Source organism: Pempheris klunzingeri, chromosome 11 (genome assembly GCF_042242105.1).
Source record: "Pempheris klunzingeri isolate RE-2024b chromosome 11, fPemKlu1.hap1, whole genome shotgun sequence".
Classification (NCBI taxonomy): Eukaryota; Metazoa; Chordata; class Actinopteri; order Acropomatiformes; family Pempheridae; genus Pempheris; species Pempheris klunzingeri.
In genome coordinates, this window is record NC_092022.1 from 9474556 (window position 1) to 9501787 (window position 27232).

Sequence of the window (27232 nt, forward strand, 5' to 3'; positions counted from 1 at the left end):
ATGGCCAGAAGAAATAGACACATCCTGCACCAAACTCCACATCTAATTTCATCGTTATGCTATTTCCATTTCTAAAATTTACACTTCCCCTGTCTTCTCCTTATGGACAATTAAAAGGCATGATGCTGAAAGCAGGATGAAAATGTCGGGGTTCGCTGAGTTTGGTGTTTTACGTCAAAATTCTTGTTTCAACAGGTCAAGCTCCCCTCCCTCGGAGAACACGAGTGTCATTTCAAAGCTTATTGGATGAGAGGCTCATTTGCCCTTGGCTGCCAAAGATGACGTTGCCATGGAAACAGCTTCTACTGTTATCAATCATCAGCTGTCTGGCAGGTAAACCACCTTTTTATATGAGTAATGATTCTTTCACATGTGGACATTTACAGTTACGGCATGATAGCTGAAGAGCCAAAAATCATGTCAGTGTCAGAGATGATAGGAAGGCCTGGGTTTAAAGGAATACTCCTCATTATTGACGTCCATTCACAACGCGGACAAAATAATCTCAATCTTCTCTCTCTTCACAGCTCTGTGATTTGTATCCTGATGGAGAGATATTTTTCCCTTGACTTTTGTACTCTTTTCTTTAAAATTCAAGCAACACAAAACACAGAGCAACGAGTCTAGAGTCTCTGTTACTTAAATAAATGTATTTGTTAATAATAACATTCGCTACAGAGACAGAAGTATTGCTCCTCTAAATTCACAAGAAGTTGAGTACTTGAGTACTTTTTTCGTTTAACAATTTTTACCAATTTTCATTTACCAATGAACAACTATAAAACTACAAATTTTCCTCCTCTTATATCATATGAGAGGACAATTATTTGTAATTGCTGGAAAAGCAGAATTTCAAGAAAATAGCATCCTGGTTCAGTGGTACATTCTCTGATTTCACTTCAGTTAATTCAGGAGAATCTGCACATGGCAACACCTCAAATATCCTACATCCTCCAGAAGAATGGGACATTGTGGAGGCAGGACTGGCACTTTTTTCTGTCTTTATGCTCAGGCTGTTACTGTTTCCCTGACAGATTGTCTGGACAGCGGATCATACCATGGTCCAAGATGGAGGATGGAGCCAGGTGACTTGTTCATTCCTGTTGACTCCATAGAGGAAGAAGCTACTCTGACCTGTGATGCTAAGGGAATACCACCTCCTCAGTACAGGTAAGAGCCCGTTCGAGTTAAGGTGTGTGTCGGCATTTATTTGACTTTGACGTTTAAAACAAGTGAAAATCTGAGTTACCAATTGATAATCCAAAATAGGCTTATAAAAATACCATGCAGTACAACAACCCTGCAGTTTAATAAGTTGTAACCATCTCCATTTATTGCTTTTTACAAACAGCTCAGGTGCATAATCAGCAGCTTACATTCAATTTCTCTCTTTTTTTCTTGCCACACTGAAAGTGTTTCTGAGCTGCCAATGTCATAAGAGGACCTTGTGCTGCGATCAATGTCGGACACATAACTTCTGGGTGTGTGCGCATATAAGATAATAATAATAATAATAAATAATAGAAATAATAAAATAAAAGTGTGAAAATCAGCTTTAAATGGTTAGCTAATTTAAAAAAGACTCAACATACTGTGATACAAATATTTTAAAACCCGCAAATAAATTTAGATATTAATACATTATACATACAGATATATTCTTCATACCACTGACAGTCTCACAGCTTTCCCATTTCTGTAAAATATATTTCAGTAAATAAGGATTTATAAATTCTGAGATTTTTTACACGGAATAGGAATGTCCTTGCTCCCCCTCCAGTTTTTTTTTCCAAATTAGAAATGCATGCAGAGACTCTAAGCGGTGGTGTCATTACGCCTTTACTAATTCCTATTGACAAGCAGGCCACCAATCTGCCCCTTGTCTCACCAGATATTATCTTAGTGACACATGTGTAGCATCTTAATGCATCTTAAATCCTCTTTTATACAACACCAAGAGACCAGTGCAGGTTGCTAGACATCAGTTGGCACCAAAAGGCATTGATTATAGGTGTCTTTGGTGTCTTTGGCATTCCACAGTGGAATTACTGCAGCACAGCCGGCACAGATGAGCTGAATGACAGTGGTCTGGAGCACATACGCTAATTATTTCAGGTTTTTTACATTCCCTTTCTAAGACCAGGTATTTCCACGTACTGATTAAAGGTGAGATGAGCGTGTTTAATGTGGCGTCTTGTCAGGCTGGCTGTGCTAGGCTCCACATGCCCTCAGCACCTCTCTGGCTCCTCTCTTGAAGTGTAAATGGGCTCACACTGCTCCCTTCCCCTTCTTCTCTTTTCTCTCTTCTCCATTCCTCTTCCAGTCCTGTCACTCACAAAGAGATGAGACCTTCACAGTATGCACACTGTAGTGGCATAAATGCCCATGGGTAAAAAAAAACACATCTTGTATAGAAAATCATCTTCTTCACAGTGGGTCTTAAAAGTGATGCAATGTCAGTTTTTTTGTAAATCTAAACAGAGGGTGATGTGCCTGTGGCCCTGAACTGCAGGATCATCTGAAATACTCTGTTTCTCTGTGGTCAGATGGTCAGACAACGTGTGTTCACAAAATGAGTCTCAAGCAGAGTAATTTAGTTTTGATGTTGCTGTTCATTCGCCTGCCCAATGTTCAGGGCACCTCTGAACAGCAGAGCCACTTCAGAGCAGGTCAAAATGAGGCGCAAATGGTGACACAGGGATAAAGTGGACAAAGACACATGTATCACTGGCACGTTCAACCCTTTCGATAGCCATCATGCAAACAGTCTCAAACTTTTTTACTTTATAAAGTTGTAGGGTTGATCTTCGTACATTGTACAGAAACGCAGCTGTCAAGTATAAGTGTCTAGAATATGGCAGCAAGAACTCATCAACATTCAATGGTTTGGATATGTTTTTTAAGAAATTATTTTAGATTTAAAAGCTTTTGGAAAGTTGCCCATCATGGCCTCCATGCATTTAATTTCCTCTTTAGGAAAACAAAATAGAAAAATGTGGCTGAAGGGCAAAAAAACCCTCGATGCTTTGAGAAAAATGATGGAACATTCTTGAAAAGTGGTCTCTCTCCTTGAACCTGTCAATGCTCCATTTGTGAATAGCATTTAAAAGGAGATGGAGTGTTGTGGTGGTAGAGAAATAAAGTCTTTCTTTACTGAATAATGGGACTTGTTTAAATCAATGAATTAACCTGTTTGTAGGAGTTCTTTTAGGTGCTTCATTTATTTGAAAGCACAATCTGAACCTGCTGTGCAAAGTATTATTTTTTTAATTCCCAGGCCTGCTAAGTGTGGAAAAGATGTAATGGAAGGTGAAAAAGGCCTCCTTTGTTAAATCAGCCCACTGTTACCTCTTGCCAAATGCTAATGTTTTGTCCTAATGAGAAGTCAAAGGTGGAATAATGTCACATTATGTAAATATAATGTGACAGAGAAGAGGTGATTATAGTTAAGACTGATGATAATATCTAGGATGGCTTCTAAAACCTTTATCTTCTACTTCCCTTAAATAGCAGAGGACAGCTTTGTATGTGATACTCGTAGATTAAACTTTAATGATCCCTGTGGGGGAAATGGGATGACTGCAGCAGCAAGTAGTGATAGAGCAAAGAAACAGAGTAAAAACAAAAGATACAATATAAATAAGAAATGTACATAAAACACATAACCAACAACACCATTACAACATGTAAGATAAACAACTGACTTAGATGTATGAACATTGCAGAATCACGGATAGATTATGGGAATAAACAAATATGCAGCAATCGTGAAACTTGCATAATATGACATGAAATTATCAGTAGCTTGCAATTTCTAAAAATGCCAGTTACTGTGGATTGTGAAGAAAACAGTGTGACCGAGACTACAGTAATTCAAACGCTTATCAGTATATTTACTTTAGACAGATTTATCAGCTGTTTTTTCCAAGTTACCTTTTATGACTTTAGAAAACATGTTGTGCCTTTTGTCAGGAAAGTTGAGGCACAGCAGGAAAATAATTAAAGGCAAAAATCACAAACTATAATGTTCATGCTTCAGCCTGCAAACCTATGAATTCCTCGACACCAGCACAAATAATACAGTATATTGTTCTTACCTCAAGTGACTTACTACAGTGAGTGTTGTTCTCCACTCACCTCCTGTCAGACCACCTTGGTTGGTAGGAAGAAATGGACACTGCGTTTTGCCAGGGACTGATGGTGTCTTTGCCCCCACAGATGGTCATTGAATGGGACTCTCATAAATCTGGGCCTGGATCGCCGGCGGCGTCTGTCTGGGGGCAACCTCATTATAAGCAGTCTGGACCGCTACCAGGATGTAGGGATGTACCAGTGTATGGCGTACAACACTGTAGGAGCTATCCTCAGCAGGAGAGCAAGTCTGCAGTTTGCCTGTAAGTTATAGTCAGTGTTTGTCGCTCTTTACAAAGAAATGGCATGAAAGTGTAAATGCACTTAGCAAATAATGCAGACGCACACCAAACTGGGTGGACGATATTTGCAATATTTATCAGAGTGCTGTAACGGTGGTGTGACGGTACATTAAATGTTGAAGTAGCATGGCAGCAGTCTGAGTGTGCTGACTGTTCTTTATTTATGCTCTTACATGCAAACTAAGACAACTACTTCACTTTCCTTTGTCCTGCTCGGGTAAAAGTCATCAGTGTCTTTATTGGATGTTCTCTGGTGTAAAGTAGTCAACCAAATCTAGTAGTAAGTAGTGTGTGAAGAGCATCCTAAGAAAGACTGAAGCCTGAACATAAACTGCCAGTACCATTAAATAATGCAAATGAATGAAAGAAAAGCGCAAATATTGCTTTATATTACAACTGCATTGCCACCAAAGTGACAAAACTCTGATTTCTTTCACATTACACAGCTTTGATGGTGAAAGCAGCCAACATCTGAAAGAATAAAGAAATGAATACTGACTATTTATATACTGTTCATTAAGGGGTCTATTCATGCAGCTGACAACAAAACATCTTGTCACACCTTCTCTTGGTGGTGTCTGTCCATGCAAATACTTTTTCGTTTTATTCGACAAGCTTTTAAGATATGCACGGCTGAGAAAATTGAATAATGACATTTAAAAATAACTCAACAACAATGAGTCCTTGCCGAAATAATGTCCTGGTTACACCGGGTAATCTGCACCCCTCTGTGATAAGAGTTTTACCAATTTTCACCTTCAAATGAAAAATAGTGCCAGTTGAAAACTGCACAAAAGTCTATGGATTATACAGAGAGGAGGTGTACACCTGCTTGGTTAGATACCACTAGTGGTTAGTGGGAAAATATGTATGTGTCATCTTAACCCTTTCACTAGTAACATGTGCTAGAAAACGTGTAACACTAAAAACACGTTAAGTTGATCAGTGTTGCTATTATGTGGTTTTTAGTTTTGTTTTATCTCTCAACATAATTGTGATTTATTATGTGATTCTTATTAAGCAATAGTGGCTTGTTTGACCTACTGTATCTTAAAATAGACCAAGCAAGCAACCATATCTTTCATGGTATTATTTCAAAGTATTTATTTGAAATACTTTCTCATTGTTTTTAACTCATTCTGGATATTATGGCCCTGGTTTGGGTTGCAGCCTATCCCATCATGCCATGCACATGTGGTCACAAGCATCCATAGACGTTTACACGACTGGAGTCCTAACCTGTTCTTATCAGCTGCTTTCCTGTCTCTCATGTCTCTCTCATGCATTGCTGAAGTGCAGTTCTCATGACAATTTCCTTATGGGCTTGAGTCAGCGAAGGCTTTTACTCTGCTCTGTCTCACTCTGATATGTGAGATCCTGCGGTGATCTTTCTTTTCATTTTTCTGTCTCCCTAAGACTTAGATCATTTCAAAGTCCACACCAGAAGTGCAGTGTCAGTCCGGGAGGGACAAGGAGTTGTGCTACTTTGTGGAACGCCCACTTCCTCAGGAGGTAAACTCTTTCATCTTAAAGTCTAACACTGCTGTTATTTAAAGTTCTAAGGAGGTGTCTTGCTGTATAATCTTGCCACCATTGATTAGCCTTTTTATAATCACATATAATACTCTTAATCCCGTTTTATATCGCATTATACAGTATCCATGATCGGCTCTTTGTTGTCTTCCAGACCTTACCTATGCGTGGGTCTTCAATGAGTACCCATACTTTGTTCAACAAGACAATCGGCGTTTCGTCTCCCAGCAGACAGGAAACCTTTATATTGCCAAGGTGGAGCCCTCTGATGTGGGTAACTACACTTGTGTGGTGATGAACAGCATCACAAAGGGCAAAGTTCATAGCTCACCCACATCTCTGATCCTCAGGACAGATGGTAAGACACAGTTTATAGCCAAGATTTGACAAGTGTGCCTTTCAGCTATGTATTAAAGACCTTTCCTTTTAAGGTGGCTTTAATCATCATACTAGCATGAGTGCTCTTTGTCCTGTCGTGTCTCACTATAGTTGAGTCACTGAGTGCTAATGCCTGTAAGTAAATAGTTGCTCCTCAATGTAGGCCAGCAAACAAAGCACCCAAATCTCTTCTTTGCTGACTTAGCTTTCTTATAATTCGCATTCCCTTTAAAAGCCTTCCCTGTGCTTTTACATGAATTCTCAGGCTGGTTCTCTGTGCTCTGTTTTTCTATTCTCTGTTGTGCTTTCATAGAAAGAGTGAATAAAGATTGACTTGGGAATGAATTAAACATAAGCCATACGTCATTGGACCATTACATTGAGTGTTCTGGTGGCTCAACCAGTTAGTTTCCACTCAGTGTACTGTACATGTAGCTGCATAAATTTAAATCCCATTGCATTACTTTCTGATCCTGGTCTCGACTGTCTTCTCTGAATACTGATATTAGCAATAAAACACCAGAGGTTGGGAACTGCCCACTCAAGCTTTGAAATATTAGATATACAGCCAGACTAGCTGAAAAAACAAGGTTTCAAATATTCTCCGTCTATTGAACTAAGAAGAGATTTAAATTATTCCTTGCTGGTGTTTCGCTGCACTCTAGCGACTGCACGCTTAAGTGATGTACTACTTTGAGTTTACCCATGAGAGAATGTTTGCTCATGTGTCTTTTATTTCTCCTCTGTTGGTTTTATAGTGCTATTGTTTGGTCCATAATGCAAGCCATATTGCTTGTAAGTCATGAATAATGGAAGACTGAGCAAGTTCTTGTGCTTCCTCTTTATAGGAGTGATGGGTGAATACGAGCCGAAAATAGAAGTTAATTTCCCAGACAATGTACCCGCTGCTAAAGGATCAACAGTTACGCTGGAGTGTTTCGCCCTTGGCAAGTAAGCTGGATTCCTTGAAGCATGTTTTCAATCATCTGCTGTCTTTCATCCCAGATGAGGAACCTTCAGATTTCTATATTGTAAAGTTACAGTGGCAATTATTTTTCTTAAATTGTGGTATCAAGTCGTGATTGGTCTGAAAATCATGTGAGATGGCATTTTTTTGTTGTTGGATGGAGTTGACTTTAAACCATTTATTCGCAAAAAAATGACTGTGAATAAGCTTTAAGCCCCTTTAAGATTATTTAAGACACCTGCAACCTGAGCGACAATCATAAAAGTTCAAAGGACCTTGAATCATAATCTCTGCTGAGGTATCCTCCCTCTGTCTCTTCCAGCCCCGTCCCAGAGATCACATGGAAGAGGGCTAATGGTGTTCCCTTCCCCAGCAAAGTTAAAATGAAGTACTCGAACGCTGTGCTGGAGATCCCCAGCTTCCAGCAGGATGATACAGGGGGGTACGAGTGCGTGGTTGAGAACAAGATGGGCAAGAACACAGCCACTGGTCGACTGGCCTTCTATGGTACTACAACTTTTATTTTGCTTCCTAAGACAACACAAAAACTGCTTCTTTCTGTAAAATGATCAAGAATTGTGTTTTTGCTATGTTGAAATACCTTTCCATCTATTGCGCTCTGATTTGATTCTTCTGATGCAAGAATTGGTTGAAGTGGTTAAGAATTGTTATTTGGTAACATGATAATTGTTGTGATTTTAACGCCTCATTATTTATGTACACAGCCAGAAAAAAGTCATTACTTTCTTCCCAGATAATAAACACTGTAGGCTTTAATTTAACTTAAGTTATTACATTTCTGGGTTCTTGGCTTACTTCAGCTGTGAATTTGTGTGCGCAAGAGGGCAAATGACACTTGTGAAATTGGAGCTGACGGTATGTACAGTGCCTGCGAAGTGAGCTGTGCTTATTATGGGCACAACACTCTACCCATGAAAATCCCTGAAAAGCTGTAAATATGGAAGAGGTAAGAGGTGCAGGGAGGTGTGTGCCGGATGGGAAACAGGCAGGGGTGATGTTTATTATACACAGAGTTAAGGTGACAGGTTGGGATGAGCAGTAATGTCGGGTGCACTTCACCCGTCATGAGAGCTTTCTGCTTTGTGTCGAAGTGTTTGGTGCTAATCTTGAGTTGCCACAGGCTGCTGACACATTTAAGTGATGAAACTGAGTGATACCCTACATTTACTCTTCTCTCCTCTATGCTTTTTAAAGACAAACCCACTCTCCTAACATTTTATGATTTCCCCTTATTTGAGCTGTCAATCCATTCGAGCATTCCTTTGAACTAGTTTGGAAGCAGCATATTTAATGAGGTAATCCTTCTCCTTCATAACCTGTCCTCCTGGTTCTTGTCAGATATTTCTCGTCACAGTATGTTTCTGTTCCCTCAGCCAAGCCTCAGTGGATCCAGGCCATGAAGGACACGGCACTGGCCATAGAGGAGAGACTATACTGGGAGTGCCGGGCCAATGGGAAGCCCAAACCCTCCTACACGTGGCTGAAGAATGGCCAACAACTACTCTCGGAGGTAAATTACTGTCTGTCTTCCGCCGCCTGTTTCATTTTAAAGACTTAATCTTCAGCTTCGGCTCGTCCTTTCATTTTAGAGAGCCTGGCGTCAAACACATAGCTGTTTTTCCAAGTGCAATTCACAGTGAGATGAGAGGAGAGTGTAAACATCTTGCTGAGGTGTGCCAGTGATGAGACATGGATGTAACTGTCTCTTATGCTGGTCTACCTTGGAAGATTACACAGTCTTAGAGAGTGGATCAGTGTAGTCCCAGGGAGATTGCTCCATTTCATCTGAATGGAGTCAGTGGTTGTTTTTCATTATTCATGACGCCTGTATAAGCTCCCCCAGATTTAGGGACAATGGGCTTAATCCTCTGTGAAATATACTGTATATGGCAGCACACCTTAGTCCAGACCACAAGAGAAATACAGGAGATCTATAGTTTTGAACTCGACTTGACTTTAACGTGGAGATTTATGTTTTTTTTAGCAACTTCTAATAACCCCAAGGTCATTTAAGGTAGACTGCAGATATAACCTGCCTGATATTTTTTTCTTAATTAAAAGGACATTTTTTAAATGTCATTCTTTAATTTGATTTTCAGAATATATTCAATGTTGCAATATTTAGAATATGATTATTTTAATCAGGATTTTTTACCACTAAAGGGTCAGTATTATCTAGTTTTCATGATTTCAGCCCTACAGCTTTTGGGCTTATGACAAGCTGTGTAAATGTATATACTTTAAATAAAAGTTTAGAATGGATGTGAGAGCTTAACCCTCACAGGAAAAATAGAAACAATATGAGATTGGAGTGAAAGTTATCTACGATTTTTAGCTTTTCTGAAAGCCCTACAAAATCTGCCCTGGATGAGTCATTGATCATAAATGTTTAATGATAATAATGCATGTTTTCTATATCTGTCATCATATCTTTCATCAGCAATGTGCACAAGTGTTTTGAAATAACAGATACAGGGACACATAACCGGTCTTGCAAAAATTGCTAGTTAGAGGCCAAAAGGGCAGGTGCTTCCCACCACCTGGGGTCCATCTGTTCTCAGTTTTCACAACAGGACATAAATCTTAAAAACGTCCGCTGATAAACAGTTTAGACCAACAGGACCAACTGGCAAGCCATAAAGACTTCACATGGTGGATGAGGCATATATGGAAAACAAAAATGTGATTTGTGCTCTGACTGATTCATTCTCTGCAACATAATCCTGATTTGATCTGTGCCCATTGACAGTGCCTCTAACCCAATCCAATGCTCACTGAGCTTTGCCAGAGTACGCTGAGCAAAGCAAAAGCTACCTTTAAGTCTTAAGCAGTAATTGCTTTCTTTCATCCTTTTCTTCACAGGACAGAATCCATGTGGAGGATGGAGTCCTGTCAGTGTCAGTGTTGACACTATCTGACGCTGGCATGTACCAGTGTGTGGCTGAGAATAAACACGGCGTCATATATTTCGCTGCTGAACTAATGGTTTTAGGTAGGATGGCATTTATCTCTCCCTTAAATCCTCAAATCATTGTTGCCAAAGAATCTTAAAGGTCAATTTACTGTCATTCTTAAAGGTTGTCTGGATTAGCGGATAATGGGGTCACTGAGGGTGGTTGTGTGGGGTCAAACACAACTAAAAATATTTTTCCCTTGGTGATATTCTGATTTACTTTGATGTTATGGTGAATATGGGGTGAAACAATGGGGCGAAACAAAATTTTTTTACAGTAAAACTATTTAACAGTAACAGGCTTTCCTCAAAAATCTATTTTATTCATAGAAAATCCAATTAAAACATCAATAGTGATTTGATTATATATTTATTGGAATCCCATTACAAATTCTTAAAATGTCATCCATTACTTTGTGATTTGAAGATTTTCACAGATCAAACTGTAGCATGCCCTGTGAGATTTGCTGCAGTCTTATACTAAAGTCAGTTTACTGTTTCCCATCAGCCTCTCCTCCAGACTTCACAGGGAACGTTCTCAGAGCTTTGCTCAAAGCCAAGGCAGGAAGTACAGTGACTTTAGAGTGTAAACCGCAGGCCTATCCAGTCGCCAGCATCTTATGGAAGAAAGGAAACCTGCCAATCCACACCAATGACAGGTAACTTGTGAGCTGAAAGTTGCTGTGTGTGTTCTGAAATCACTTTTATAATAAAAAGTAGTAAAGTACTGATGGTAATGTGCGCACGTAACTATTCAGTATTTTTTCTGTATAGATATGAGGTTCATTATTCGTTTCATCTGCAGTCTTTTCAAGCTTTATTAAGTCTAATAGATGGGTATTTACTGCAGACACACACTGCTCGATGTCAATGATCATGCAGAACATTGGCATTTATCTAATGATAAAATTATTTCTTTTCTGTCTCTAGGATCACACTTTCCCCAGATGGAACACTGAGGCTTGCCAACGTGAGCAAGTCTGATGCAGGCAGCTATACGTGCTTCGCTAGGAATAGATTTGGCATGTCTAGTACAACCGGAAGGCTCCTTGTTACCGGTAAGCTCCACTGTTAAATAGCAGAATGATTGTGCATGCCACTTAGTAAGCAGAATTTATTGCTCGGTATGGATTAACACAAGAGAGTGCCACTGTACCACGAGGACTAGAGTCAATAACTGGTGAGTAGAATACAAAAAACAAACTTGTGTGTGTCAAAACTTTCCTCTATCCAGTCTGTATCCTTGAGGGACCAAACATGAGTCTCAGTCTTTTTAGATTCATCTTCAAATGTGGCTTTCTATGCTTATCAAGACTCAGCTGCAACTTAAAAAGAACTCCTGTCTTTCAGTGTCATTTTATTAAGTGGTTTTGTTTGGCTGCATTTTGCAGTGGCTGCAATAATGCACTTGGAAGGTGTTTGACAAAAATACTCGATCATTGTTTTCCTCAAAGCAGTTGAAACAAGCCATTTACTGCAACAAATGAAAGTGCCCTGAGTGGAGGCAATGAAAGCGTTAGTGAGGAGGTGTTACAGATGCTGTTATTGTCGAGCGTGTGTTTCCAGTGGAGTGATAGTTGCGCGTGCTCTTATTGGTTTTATTAATGTGCTGAATGCTATTGTCTGCCGCTGTAACTGCCAAGGCCAGTTATTTTTTTTTAATGACTTGAGTGTTTTTCAAGGCCATAATGCAGTCAGCAACACAGAGCCACGACCCAGACAATGATTATTAGCTTAAGAAGTGAGGGGATACTTCTTACATGTGATTTTTTTTTTTATATCCCTTGACAGTCTGTAGGTAAGATGTAAGAGTGCAAATCCTCTTCCTTTATGTGGAACCTTCTTTATTTGATTCTACCAGAGTCATTACCTTGACTTTTGAAGCACAGCAGACTTAGCCAAATGATTACTATTGTAGACTTTGAAGCAGTGGCCCTCATTTTTGTTCCGGATGCACTGAGAAGCCCATTACATCAAGTTGTATCTGATCCACAGTGTATTGTAATTGCTATCAGGATTTCAGAAGATAATTCTAGCTGTGTCAGCCTGGGGTATTAGGCCATTTTAGTCGTGCCAGGCTTCGTGTTATCACATCGTTCGAGTAAGACTTTCATGAGACCTTCTTTATGTAGATAATACTGCTCTGCCTGTGACTTAGTGTATTACAGAGCATTTTCTTGTGTTCCAGCGACTGTTGTATCACTAGTGTGCCTCAGAAAATCAAGAAGAAAACACTGTTCGTCTCGTTGCAATGAAATGTCTCATGTACTGTGGGAGATTTGCGGTCACCTCGTCGGAAAATGACTCACCCTCGCAATGTTTCCTTTTTTTTTGCTGGGCCAGATCCAACCAGAATCACCCAAGGGCCGGTGGACATGGAGATCATCGTGGGCGAGAGCATTGTGTTACCCTGTCAGGTCACCAGTGACCCCGTCCTTGACGTTTCATTCTCCTGGGCCTTCAACGGACAGCTCATCGCCAAGGGAGATGATCACTTTGAGCTAGTGGGTGGGGTGAGTGACCCGCAGTCATACTTCCTCAGAATGTGCGAATGGGCAGTTGGCACCTTCCCATCTTGCTTCACTTGCCATTATTTAAAAGAGACAGCTTGTGGTTTGACATCATGGTATTTCTTGGAGAGATTTACTGTGGCTAGTTTTGCTGCAATGGGTGTGATAGCATCCTTTTTGCAATTCAAAAAGTCTCCTTGAAAGCATGATAAGCAGTGAGAATGTGAATAGATCATTAGATCATTCGGACACCTCTAAGCCTCCAATTGTCGCTTTGTGAATGGTGGCTACTATGTCAAAATACACTTCCTATATAGAAATAATCATGTAGGTATGCCTTAGTTGCTCAGCCATTGTGACAGGTTGTCATCTTTTTGAGTGCAGTTCTCCTACTTGAGCTCAGCCCTCTGAAATAATCTATTTTTTAATACTTTGGTTGGCCTTGAATTCTTTTCAAATCCTACTTTGACATGCCTGCTGCTGCAGCTCCTTATAGCAGAAAGGGGATACACATCATTAGAGATGTCTTTTAAAGGAATGAAAACATGGCAGGGCACCAAATGACAAAACACTTTAAGAACACCCTCACACCCTTCCAGATTAACCATTTTTTCCTGTGTGTGTTTTGACTGACAATGTCCTTATCTGAAAAGAGGCTCCTTCCCCAGAAATGCTAGAATGTCCCCAGTCCAAAGAGATTATCAACTTAACTTTGCTGCTTCAAGGAATTTAATTTCCATAATTAAACCACGCTGGCTCCACTGCCACATTTCCCTGCCAATACCAAGAGAACGATTTCACTACTAATTTACCATTTGCTGCTTACGGGTGTCCTCTTAGATGAGAATCTAGAGGGCCTTTCTTTCCTCTCCAATCAAGCAAAAAACGAATGAATTCAGTAGAAATAGCTTATATGTGTAGTTCTCACACAGGTCTTGAAGGTCATGGTAATGACCTCTGTAAAAAGCAAGTGAAATAGCCAAGGCCTTGTCCAACACAAAAACTCCATTTGCTGAATACAATTTTTGTGAATTTTGGCCTTGATCCCTTTCATCTGAGCTCCTCTTGGACAGCAGCATGTGACTAAGAGGTTCTGTCATATTCAGAAATATTTCATTATGTTTGCCTTTTCGGCTTTGACTGCAAGAACTGTCAAGATAAATGTGTTAACTATCTTTGGTGTAAAATATCTTTTTAAAAACAGGCCTGATTTTCCTCTGCAGAGCCCCAGATAAATAACTGCAGGATCTGCAAATGTTTTTGGCTCCGCTATTTACTGCACCTTATATATGCTTCACTACATTCTTTAATAAGCTGTCACAAGGTCTGTTATCTTTCATGCTACATAAAGCTTTCTTTCCTCCTTGGTAGAGAACAGCAGGAGATCTGATGATCAGGAACATTCAGCTTTACCACGCCGGCAAATATATCTGTGTGGTGGACACGGACGTGGAGAGTCTGTCAGCAGTAGCTGTATTGATTGTGAAAGGTAAGAAAACCTCCTCTCTGCTCTGCAGTCACTAATTAAAACAGGGCTTACAGCAAGGATAGTTTTTAGGTTGCTTTTTTTTTTTTTAAAGAAAAGGGAAATTATAAATCTAGACTTAACAGTAAATAGCAAATGGACTGTGCTTACAGAGCTTTGATACCTCAGCAGACAATGTGCTTTACGATTTGCCTCATTTGCTCACACACCAATGGCGCTGGCCTGCTCAATAGGTGCAACTCGGGGTTCTGCATTTTGCTGAAGGACACTACGACATATAATAGCTGCAAAGTGGGTGATAGATGTAGCCACAAAATAACCCATAACAGAATGTCTCTACTGTAAGGCTTTACCAAATAAAACCGTGTTGCAAAAAAATAAAGGAAAAAGAAATTTTTGGAGACATTATGTAGATATGCTTTACTGAGAACATAAAGAATGCTGACTGTCAGGGCGTATAATGACACTCCGGCTTTTAAACTCAAATGGGCTTTGTTTCAAACAGTGATTGCAGCACAACCAAAATGCCCATATCCTCATAAAAATCATTCTGGATGTCATCAGAGAGTACACCAGTTTTATGTCCTGCATATTTCTAGTAGCAGATGCTTGATTACATCAAACAGAGGAGGTTTGCTTTTCCGTCATATTGTATTCACTGATGTTTGTGGAAGTACAGAACTTGACAAAACTGTGTCAAATTACAGGAATATCAAATATGATTTTTTTCCCCCAAATGTGTGTTTTCTCCTCTCTTTCTTTGTAATGACCAGTTTTCAATATTGTTGCAATGTGCTTGATAGTGGAATGTTTAGATGCCTGTCCGTGCTCACTCATGCAGTATGTTTAGCTCCAGAGAGATACAATTGTTAAGGGCTGCATCGGGCAGAGCAAAATAAACAACTTTTGTTAAGTGTTTTGGGGAGTGGCAGGTCTGTATTGTGTGCAGAGCGAGAGGAGGGATGACTCTGGCTTTAATCAATACTCCAAATAGCCCAGCAAATTGACAGTACGCAAATATGTTAAATGTCAGATGAGGTGAGGGATGATTTTGCTGTCAAGGTTTGAAATGGTTGGATCCATATCTTTATCTTGTAAGGATGCCCACCAGTGAATCAGCTCGGCATGTTGAAAGTCTTCTAGGCAAATGGCATTAATAAGATCTCCTTTCCAAATGGCTGAGGACTAAGTGCAAATACGGCTGTTTCTTTAGTAGAAGCAATATCAAGGCCTTGGAAATGGATTGGCCTGGTATTGACTGGAGAGAAACTTGTTTGTGACTCATATTGTGCATTATTTACACTTCCTGCTCACGGCAGCTGTCATGGATGTCTCATTGCTTGGATCGAATGGCTTCAATTGTTGGGCAACAAAGCATGAAGCTGAATAGAAAACCAGTCATGGAGGGCAAATAATGGCCTTACTTGATTACAACGGCAGACCTCTAGCACACTGACAGCGATCACATCAATTAGAATATTATTCTTCAATCTAGCAGCCATTATTCTGTTTGGGAGCCCCCTCTACCTTTATACCTATAGCCCATCAGGGACACAAGTAACTCTTGCGATATATGAACCAGCCAAGACACAAGCTGTGGTCACCCAAATCACAAAGAAACATGTGCTTTCATTTTTTTTTTTGCCCAGGTTGTGACATATCCATCTCTGAGACGACGGACAATAGGCAGAACACAGTTCTTTTACTTAAGTAGAGGTCACAATACAACAGTTTATGAGTACTCCTGCATTCAAGATCCTATAGAAGTAAGAAGTAAATAAGTATTAGCAGTAAATTGCACTTAAAGTATCAAATAACCGATAAATGATTATACGTTAAATCATTAGATTGTTAATACTGATGCATCAGTGTTTAAGTAGCATTTTACAGTTGTAGCTGTTTGAGATGTAGCTCTTTTTAACTGCTTTATACACTGTTAGGTAGTTTTGTCCAATGGTCCCCAACCTCACGGTCACAAGCTAAATCTGTAGTGTCATAAAAAGGATTAATGGGATAGAAAAGTTCTGCTACATAAATTGTATTCCTTTTTTATTAACTTTTCTCTAATCTTTGCTTTTTGTGAAATATTGGATAATTTACCCCAGACAGTTATTCAAATAAAAGCGTCTGAGAATTTTTTTCACTCTTTGGTGGAACTGCCAACAACTTAGTGACATCTGATAGACGACAAGGAGCCCCAACTAGAAACTACTCCTTTGGAAGGACTCACTAGCCGTGAAGATTGTGAGCCACTGCTTTAATGGTCAACAATTTGCTGTATCTTGTAATCTATTTCATGTTTTTTTAATATTAAATCTTAATCACTAAAGTAAAATCAGACAAATGTAGTGGAGTAAAGAGTACATTATATCCCCCTCAAATGTAGCATAGTAGAAGTAATGAGTCGTATAAAATGGAAATACTCAAGTAAAGTACGTGTATTTTAAAACTGTGCTTAAGTACAGCACTTGAGTAAATGTTCTTTGTCACTTTCCACCACTGAGAGCAATAGATCTTTTCAGGAAAAGTGCCCCTGTCCCTCTGTGGAGAATCCACACAGCATGCTGCTGATTTCTCCCAGGAAGATTGTCCTGTGTCATGTGTATTACCCAAAACAGTGGGGACACCGAATTTGGAAAGAGATGTTGCTGTTGAATTTTTAAAAAAATGTGTGAAAAAATTTTAAAAAACTGTGTGCTCACAGTCCACAGCCCACAGCCCACAAAAAAAAAAAAAAATCCATTCACCCCCATTTATTTTTGGGGCGGAGGCGGAAATCTCAGAGTTGCTCAAAACCACGACAAATGAAACCAAATCTATCATGCATGGCTATATACTGAGAGAGGCAGAATCTAGCTTCCATCGGTGGCTACATTTACATGTGCTCAAAAATGCAATTTTAATGTTAAGACAACAATGTGAATAATGCAGGACTCATGTAACTGTGATAATGATTGCGTCAGTGTGACTGCGCTTTAAGTTGGAGGGAGTGTGATCGCAGCAGCACATGTGGACCTTCATGATCACACCTGCAGTAATACTGATAATTGGTGTTATCGGCAATAGACACGTTATTATAACTGTGTAATACAAGCCAGTGAAAGTAGTTCAATCATTTTGCAGGGTGCTATTTCACATCCTGTCTCACTCCACTCCTCTCGCAGCACTGAAGGTCAATGATAATAGCTCCTGACACAAAGACTCTTGAGTGATCATCGGGGTTCTTGTTTTTTTCACAATGGCAATGCGAAATGTTTTAGATGCCACTCCATGATGCCTCGCAAACACTCCACTGGGTGGTGGTGGTTATGGAGAAGGTCATGTTATACGGATAGCATCACGGCCATTAGCATACAAACCACTTGGTGAGCACTTGTGCTCATTTGACAGCTGCATCATCATCATCATCATCATCAGCGTGGAAGACAGCACATAGGCAAATACAGTCAATACAACCCTGTACGACCATGTGTTTTATCATTATCATTTCATCACCTTAATCAAATGCAATTATTTAGATTTACTTCTGACATGTGTGACAGCGTGTGTAACAAATTTAGGTGATATTCATATCAGATCAAAATAACACTACCGCGTCTCTGAGTAGTCATAATACAGCAAGATATTAATTTGCCCTGTGTCAAGTTCACAATAAAAGCCTAGACAGTCTGTCCATATTAATAACAGATTATTTGAACACCCTCAAGACACTGACAGCACCTTCTTGCCTCAGCCAATGAAATATAATTAAGAGGATAAGGAATTGATCCTCGATTGTGTGCACCATTAATATGTATTAATGAGGCCAGTGTATTAAAGGTTTTTTTTTTTTTTGGTTTTTTTTTTTTTATCAGGAGCTGCTAATGAGTTTTACAAAGATCAATATCTCTAAAGCCGGGGCTTTAAGGCCAAAGTATGTGGGCAGCACGATCAAGGCTTGTGTAAACAAAAAAAAATGTACTTCAGCAGTTACTTGTTTAGTGTAGTCTGCTAAATATTTACATGCATACATGCCTTTACAATTATAGCACGTACATACTGCATGAATCATAAACAGAAACTCAGTTGTTTGTGTTTCCAAAGCATTGATTGTTTATTAAAATAATCATTTAACGCTTTCATCATTAAAATATTTTGCTACAGATTAGAAACCACTTCAGAGCCGGGGAGGAGTGTGAGCGTAGCCAGGAGCGTTATTATTCTGCGGCCTGTCTCATAGCTCTCTAGTGGTCTATTATTTCTGATGAGCCGACACGTTCATTAGAACAGGAAACAGTAGATGAAGCTAAAGTAAAACATCACAATGCTTAATTGGTGGGATAATGAAAATAAATGATGAAACTCTGGTTCTTCAGGGCTATGAGGTCCTTTTTCATCTTTTACCTTTTAATTTGACTCCCTGCATCTACTTACGTTTGCTGTTTCATCGATCAATTACCAGGGGGACCATGAAAGGGAAGGATTACAAGTTGGGTAAATATTGGAGGATAAATCTTGAATTAACTTTTAATTCCTTGTGAAGGGCATAACTTTTCCTCAAACTCAAAGCTCTTTAAAGATGTTTTTCTCCTACTAAGGTTGATTTCAAGATATAGAGGCTTTCAACTAAGCTTAAATCTCTTGTAGCAATGTAGTTTAGCTGGATGTGATTTTTTTTTTTTTTTACACAAATGTATTAGCTGTTCATGTTTTCCTTTCAGTGTGTGTAAGTACGCACATTTTATAGTCTCGTCTGTGCCTCCACACGAGCGAGTGCCTCACAGTGTCTGTTCCTGTGATTGAGCCAGGCCCCCCCAGTCCTCCAGACTCTGTGACGGTGGAGGAGGTGACAGACAGCACAGCTCAGCTGGCCTGGAGCCCCGGCAGAGACAACGGCAGCCCCATCACCAATTACCTCATCCAGACCAGGACTCCCTTCACTGTGGGCTGGCAGAGGGTTAACACAGGTACACAGGCACCCGAAAATGAATTTCCTTCTCATGTCACATGTGATGTTATTCAGATCATTCATGGATCCCCACGGGGGAGATGCTCCTACTTCTCTCCCCCCTGAAGCTGGGAGGTCAGAGAGTAGGGTCAGCTACAGAACGAAGGCTCTGGAGATGGTAGGAATTCAGGGTATTACTCAAGAGAACTATAGGTCATTCTAGCTGCTTTTACATGATCTCAATTAAACCACTGTACTGACCTTTACACCGGCCTCTGTCTGATCCCTTTATGTGACTTTACTTTACCTTACCTTGCCTTGCCTTTGTCCTCTGCATTTCACACATCCTTAGTACTTAGGAGCAGTGAGTAGCCGCATTGCAGTGCCCTCCCTGAGGTCATACGGTCACTTGTGGCATCTTCAGACTTCCATGTCACTTTAAGGGTTTATTTCGCTGCACAACAAATGTAAGGAAGGCAAGGAAAACAAGATCTGTTTTCAAGTGCATAGATTTATTGTGTATAGATTTTTATTTTTATTTTATTCGAGTTTATTCCCTCTGTTTTTGTGCTTATGTATATACTATATGTTTGTTTTTTTTCCAGTTCCAGAGATAATCGATGGGAACACGCTGACAGCCACTGTAGTGGACCTCAATGCCTGGGTGGAGTATGAGTTTCGAGTTTTGGCCAAAAACAGTGTTGGGGTTGGAGAACCCAGCCCTGTGTCAGTCAAGACAAGGACAGAGGACGCAGGTGCAGTTTGCACTTCACTTCACTTCACTCCCCCCCCCCCCCCCCCCCCCCCCCCCCCAAATCATTCATTGTGATCAGATTGAAAATATCAAAATCTCAAACTATGATCTGCAGAAAGAACAGTTTAGGATAAAACTACTGTCACTTTTTTTTTTTTTTTTTTACAACTTTCTGAAGCTTGAAGTGTGACTTACATGGAAGTGTGAACAAGGTGTGTGTTGTGTAGTTCCTGATGCAGCGCCAGGTGACGTGGGCGGAGGAGGAGGAAGCAGGTCTGAACTGGTCATCACATGGGAGGTAAGTCATCAGTCTTATGTTCTAATCTGATATTCAAAGTGCCTGCAGTTTATCGTTTTTATCCTTGGGTGAGGTGCTTGATATTTTGCGTTAAAGGCCTTGCTCTGTTTGGCTTGTGGGTGTCAGACATTTTGGGTCAGTTGAGGTCTGCCGCTGAAGTTGTCTGTATGAAGGCTGCAGCGACGTATATGCAGTACCAGCCAAAAGTTTGGACACGCCTTCTCATTCAGTTGTTTTTCTTTATTTCTATTATTTTCTACATTGTAGATTAATGTGGAAGACATCAAAACTATGAAGGAACACGTATGAAATTATGTAGTAAACAAGTGTTAAACAAGCCAGAATATGTTTTATGTTTTAGATTCTTCAAAGTGACCATGTGTTGCTTTGTTAACAGCTTTTCACACTCTTGGCATCAGCTTCATGAGGTCACCTGGAATGATTTTCCAACAGACTTGAAGGAGTTCCCAGAGGTGCTGAGCACTTGTTGGCTGCTTTTCTTTCACTCTGCACTCATCCCAAACCATCTCAGTTGGATTTAGGTCAGGTGATTGCGGAGGCCAGGTCATCTGACGCAGCACTCCATCACTCTTCTTCTTGGTCAAACGGCCTTTAAATAGCCTGAAGGTGTGTTTGGGGTCATTGTCCCGCTGAAATACAAATGACAGTCCCACTAAGTGCAAACCAGATGGGATGGGATGTAGCTGCAGAATGCTGTGGTGGCCATGCTGGTTAAGTGTGCCTTGAATTTTGAATAAATCACCAACAATGCCACCAGTGGAGCCCGCCCACACCATCACACCTCCTCCTTTGTGCTTTACGGTGGGAACTACACATGTCGGAACCATCCGCTCACGTTTTCTGCGTCTCATAAAGACATGGCGGGTGGAAAAGTCTCAAATGTGGATTCATCAGACCAAAGTACAGATTTCCACTGGTCTAATGTCCATTCTTTGTGTTTCTTGGCCCAAGCAATTTTCCTCATCTTCTTGTTCTGCCTCAAGTTGTGGCTTCTTTGCAGCTATTCGACCTTGAAGGCCTGATTCACACAGTCTCCTCTGAACAGTTGATGTTGAGATGTGTCTGCTACTTGAACTCTGTGAAGCAATTTTGTGGCTCTAATATGAGGTGCTGTTAATTTGTGGTTTCCGAGACAGCAGAAGCAACTCCTCGTCTTCCTTTCCTGGGGCGCTCCTCATGAGAGCCAGTCTCATCATAGCGTTTGATGGTTTTAGCGACTGCACTTGAGGATACAAGTTCTTGAAATATTACAGATTGACTGACCTTCATGTCTGAAAGTATTGACGGAAAAATGGTGTATTTCTCTTTACTTAGTTGAGTGGCTCTTGCCATAATATAGGTTAGAGCAGTCGTTGAATACGGCTGTTCACTGTATAGAGCTGTGTACCAACCCTACCACTGCACAACACAACAGACGTCTCAAACACACTAAGAAGGCAAGGAATTCCACACATTAACTTTTGACAAGGCACACGTGTTAATTGAAAACCCTTCCGACAACCTCATGAAACTGATTGAGAGAATGCCAAGAGTGAGCAAAAGCAAAAGGTGGCTAATTTGAAGAATCTAAAATATAAGACACTTATTTGTTTTATACATAATTCCATGTGTGTTACTTACATAGTTTTGATGTCTTCAATATTAATTTACAATGTAATTTACAAAATAATAACAATAAAGAAAAACCATGGAATGAGAAGGTGTGTCCTGACTTTTGACTGGTACTGTACACACACAGAACATTGATTCTGACAGTAATTGTCATTTATGAGGCTTTGATCTGTGGTGAATTGCCGCTGTTCAGCCAAATCTGCAGGGCTCAAATGCTGCAATGAAGCAAACCAGTCGGGTAGTTTGAAAATAATGGAGACATTGAAGAAGGCACGAGTTAGTGAAAGCGATCCCATTATTTCACTTTTCTCATTTCATTAAAATCGGAGATAACTTTTCATTTTAAAAGCTGCACAGACGTTCTATAATGAGCTTAGATATTTTTTTAAATGGCATTTTACTGCTCATTTCATTTCGTCAGGTGGGTCACAAAAGCAATTTGTGGGTCACGCACGTCTTCTGGCACCATGAGAGTGGGTGGTGATTGTGTCAGCCCAGCGGAGGGGTGAACGTGAGTGGTTTGTATATGTTTTAATATCACTATAGTTTTGTGTTTCACTCTCAGCCAGTCCCCGAAGAACTACAGAATGGTGAGAGCTTCGGTTACATCATTGCTTTCCGCGCCTTCGGAGAAGTAAGCTGGACTCACGTGGCCACCTCTGCCCCCGGTGCATCGCGATATGTGTACCGCAACGACAGCATTGCGCCCTTCTCTCCATTTCATGTCAAGGTTGGCACTTACAACAGCAAAGGACAGGGTCCCTTCAGCCCCGTGGTCACCATCTACTCTGCAGAGATAGGTAAGGGAATGAATATGAGTGGGGTTTTTGAAAAGCTACAAAGCTTTTTTCTGTTTTTGAAAAGGACATAGATCACGAAAGTGGTTTTATAGCATCTAGTGGGCGACTGATAAATAAAGACAAGAGAAAAAAAATGTCTAATATTATTTTACATGTGAAAAAAATTTCAAAAGTGTTGGAAAAATTGTAACACGTCTATGTAGGGATAGATAGATTGTCTCCTAATATCACCACTGTTTTGAATGGCTTTGCCAAAGTGAAAACTGGTCGGCATTTGGAGTGTTGGTCTATTTACCAGCAGCACCTGTGTGTGATGATTCATCCAAGTAGAGATCAACAAGGATGCGACACAGTTATAAATGTAAAAATTGAAGAGATTTGTTCTGCTTGTCTCTGTGTCGCTGGAAGAAGACAGCTATGCTCAGTCTCTTGTTGTCTGTTTTCAGAGCCAAGTGGGATGCCAGCGGGAGTTTGGGCCAGAAGTGTCTCAGCCTCTGAGATTGAGGTGAATTGGCAGGCTCTCTCCTTCACCCCTGAAAGGGTTCTGGGCTATGAGGTACATTTTACCCTTTTAAATGGAAATAGAAATCACACACAATACAATTCAAATGCTTGTCATCACCCCTGTACTACCTCAAAGCCATCACTTCCAAACTCCGCGTCGCCATGGAAATGGCTGTTTCAGTTGGGCAACTGTTATAGCCAAAATTATACAGTTCTTTGTACCAACGCGACAGGAAAACATGTCAGAGCGTTTTTAAGAGAACAAAAGAAAATTGCCTGTCCACATGTCTTTTCATGTGGCTGTCAGTTATAGGGTATCATGATGCGAAGCTTCATGATAGTCTGTGCTGCAATGTTATACCAGACCTTGGGTCAGAATACAAGGAAATGCCATCACGCCACAACAAAAACTGTGTGATGGTACTGCTGTTGTCTAACAATTAAACATTTTAACAAGCCAACACAGCAGCAGAATTGTAATCTTTAGTTTTGTCACTGTTCACTAATTAAAATAGGAATATTAATGTTTTCATTTTAAACCCAGAACAGTTGATTGCATTCAATTTTACCTTCAAAAACTGGGACAGCTTGATTACCTCACCTGCATACTTCTGACTGAATAATCATGCTGATCAAAGGGCGTTTAATGCGCGATGTTCCTCTTCTTTTGCTCACTAAAGTCACAGTTGTTTTAAAATTTCCATCCAGCAAAGTAAGCTCCCCGCCTTTCTTGCGCTACCTCGGTGATGTCATGTCGGTGATCAGCTAACAGTAAATAATAATGACAGCAAAGCAGATGGGTGGGGGATGGATGCCATTCTGGGATCATTTATTTTCAGTTTGATGGTTTGAAGGGGCGATAACAAAATAGTCTCTTATTTTATGATCAGTAACTCTAGTTGGTAGTTGATCTGTAATATCATTTCAAAGCATATCATAATTAGCTAAGTTTTCATTAGTGGGAAAATAAATATTACATGCCATATGACGCATCAGAGTTTGATGTATTGTAGTGCTGAAACGATTCGACAATAAATCCTCAAGTCAAGTGCCAAAAAATCTTGAGTGTTAATTTTGATAATTGATTAATCATTTCAGTCAGCAAGCAAAAATGCAAAACTGGCCACAGGTTCCCGCGTGTGAGCGCTTGCTGCTTTTCTGTTTTATAAGTTTGTAAATTGAATACCTTTGTGTTTTTGGGTGCTGGTGGGACAAAATAAGTATTCTGATGACATTGGGCTTTAGGAAAGCATAATCCCCATTCTTATTCATTTTCACTTTTAATGATTAAATGATTTATCGGTGTTTTTTAAGAATAATTACTTTCTTCCCTATTATTTCCCTCTTTCAGTAGTATCTGAAAAATAGTTAGATATTCCCAGAAGTTCTAAAAGTACATCAACAAAGGCTTTGTAATGTCAGATCAAATATCCCCTTGGAAAGGTAGATGAAAACTTTTCTTAGTCGATCACGTAACACCGCATTTTTCTGAAGACACGAAAACAACCACCAATGCTTTGTTGAGCTGTATGTGATGGAGAATGCCTGTCACAGATGTATACATTTTGCTCCAATGCAATCATGATTAAATCGGAGATGACGTTCTCTCCGTCTCTAACAGGTGGTGTACTGGGAAGATGACACTAAACCAGAGACCATGGGGAAGGTTAGGGTGCCTTGGAACCAAACCTCGGTCACAGTGAGCGGCTTGGCAGGGAACACGCAGTATTTCCTTACAGTCAGCGCCTTCAACACAGCTGGCACCGGCCCTTTCCTACCTGCAATCAATGTCACCACAAAAAAGCCACGTAAGTTGCAGCATCCAGGAGGTCCTGCTGCCCAAATGTTTGATTTTGTACCTAATCTATGAAGGGTGTGAATAAGTCTATTCAGGAGAAAGTTAATATGTGTTGAGTCATGTTTGGGATGATGATGTGACAGTAATATGCTGTGTTGACACAAGGAAGTGAATTATTTTTATATCGTGCAGCACCAGCCCAACCACCGCTGAATGTTGAATGGACCCTAATTGGCTCTCAACTGTCTCTTTACTGGGAACCTGTGGTGGCAATGGAGTCAGAGTCAGAAGTTACAGGCTACCAAGTGAGTTTTATGTTATCAATATGCCTTGCAGTAGCTTGTTTATTCCTATTATGTATTAGACTGAGTGAAAGAATGGACCTTACCCTTGTGGTGGCTCACTCTAAGCTGTCAGGCTATAAGAATACATGTTTACAATGTGCCACCAACCTTGTTTCTCTCCCCCATTCAGCTGTCATACAGGAGACAGAGACACAAAGAGGTAAACACACTCACCACAGCCAATTCAACAGCAGAGCTGACTCTCCCTGAGGAGGACGACGACTACATCATCCACATTCAGACGCTGAGCGAAGGAGGGCTGGGCCCGGCCTCGGATCCCATACGAATCCACCAACTAAGTGAGTTTGTTGTGGTTATGCAAATTAAAAATAGAAGGTCAAAGGAATAATTTGGCTTTGGCTTTTTCTTTTGTGAAAAAGACACAATGGCGGCATTTTTCGATTTCCTCTCAGTTGGGAGAAAAAAGCTGTTACTTCAAGGTTTTCAGTTTTCAGGCAAATCACTGAAATTCACTGAAGCCACACTGTTGAAGGGAAACACAACACATGTGACATATAGCCTCACCAGGACCTCAATCTTTCACAACTTCTATTTTTTTTTTATTATTTACCCACTCTTGTAAATGAAGTCACTTAACTCTTTTTAAACCTGACAGGGGCATTTTGTCCTCTGTTGACTCACCATTACTCATATCCCCAGCCACCCCCGTTGGGCTCTTCCACTTTTATATTTTGCTGAAATATGCAGTGCAATCCATCTCTGTCGCAGAGGTTGACTTCCTCTTTTACTAGATGCTGTGACTGTCCTGTGGGACTCCAGGGGGTCTCTTCTTCTGCTCTAGATGCTAATTTGCAATGTTGATATTCTGTGTTGAATCCCTGAAAACAGCATTTGTGAGAGATATAATTCTAGGCTGGCCTTTCTTGTAAATTTAATTTGAAAAATAGGCTATTTTTTCTTTGAGATTCTTTGAATACTGCAATGGAAAAGATGTGGGCAAAACACATTAGCAGGCAAAACAGAGTGCTGTGTTTATAGAAACTAGTAGCGCAGGAACACCAGAAGTGGTTCAAAAGGTTTCTTTTGCATCAATAATATATATTGGATCCAGGACAGAGTTTTATATGGTTATTAAGTCATTAAAGGAAAAGAGTCAGTGATCCATAAGAGCTAATTGACTCACTTAAATTATCCATGAAAAACTCCTGGTCCATTTAAACCCATCTCCCTTAATACATTTTTTACTTAACAATCACAGTCATAAGTCAGGACACGAATGAGTTTACACCACATTTGAGGTACTTCTGTGAAATGTCAGTATGCATTAGGGTTGGGCGATGGCTGCTGAAAAGGAAAAGGGGAATAGAGACTCGCACCTAAGTTGCTCCCTCATTGCTACAGAAGCATTACGCTTCAGCGAACTCCGCGTGACTACCATAAGCTGAGACAGAGAACGGCATGTTGCTCAGCGAGCGCGCTGTGAGTGCAGCAGCTTTTAAATCACCGTGTACCGATAGTAAAGGCTCAGTGGTCCATCGTCCATCAGCCCAACCCTAGTATGCATGTTTTCTGTTTTTGGAAATAAAATATTTGATTTTGAGTTTGGATGTTTTTGACAAGTCTGTTTTTGTTCAAATGTCCCAAACTGCTGCCAACTGTCCGCTTCTTCCAGCAGGTTTAACATCAGTATATCATGGGGGTGTTTTTTTGTATTCCAGGTATGAGCGCCCGCGGCTCCAGAGCCTTGAGTGTGGACATCTCCCCCCTCTCCCTGCTCCTCTCCATCACAATATCAACATTCAGGTCAACGTCGTGACACAATGACAAACACTGCTCTGTTTTTCTACCTTCTTATTGGTATTTTTCTCTTTAATTCGTTAAAGTTGCTACGTTTTTTTTCTCATTTTCGGAGGCGACCACATACTATTTTGCA

At 40.3% G+C, this 27232-nt stretch overlaps 1 protein-coding gene across 1 annotated transcript; it reads left to right on the top strand.

Annotated features, from left to right (window-relative positions):
• The first annotated feature begins 278 nt into the window (after positions 1-278).
• cntn3a.2 (contactin 3a, tandem duplicate 2) lies at positions 279-27115 on the top strand. Its single transcript, XM_070839077.1, has 22 exons — positions 279-333; positions 1035-1170; positions 4219-4394; positions 5850-5945; positions 6121-6324; positions 7193-7295; positions 7634-7818; positions 8706-8842; positions 10195-10324; positions 10794-10944; positions 11216-11343; positions 12629-12798; positions 14167-14284; positions 19069-19227; positions 19814-19963; positions 20190-20260; positions 22458-22692; positions 23139-23248; positions 24818-25004; positions 25187-25299; positions 25469-25637; positions 27018-27115. Exons 1-22 carry the CDS (start codon positions 279-281, stop codon positions 27113-27115), a joined length of 3081 nt encoding a protein of 1026 aa, XP_070695178.1.
• The last annotated feature ends 117 nt before the right edge of the window (positions 27116-27232 follow it).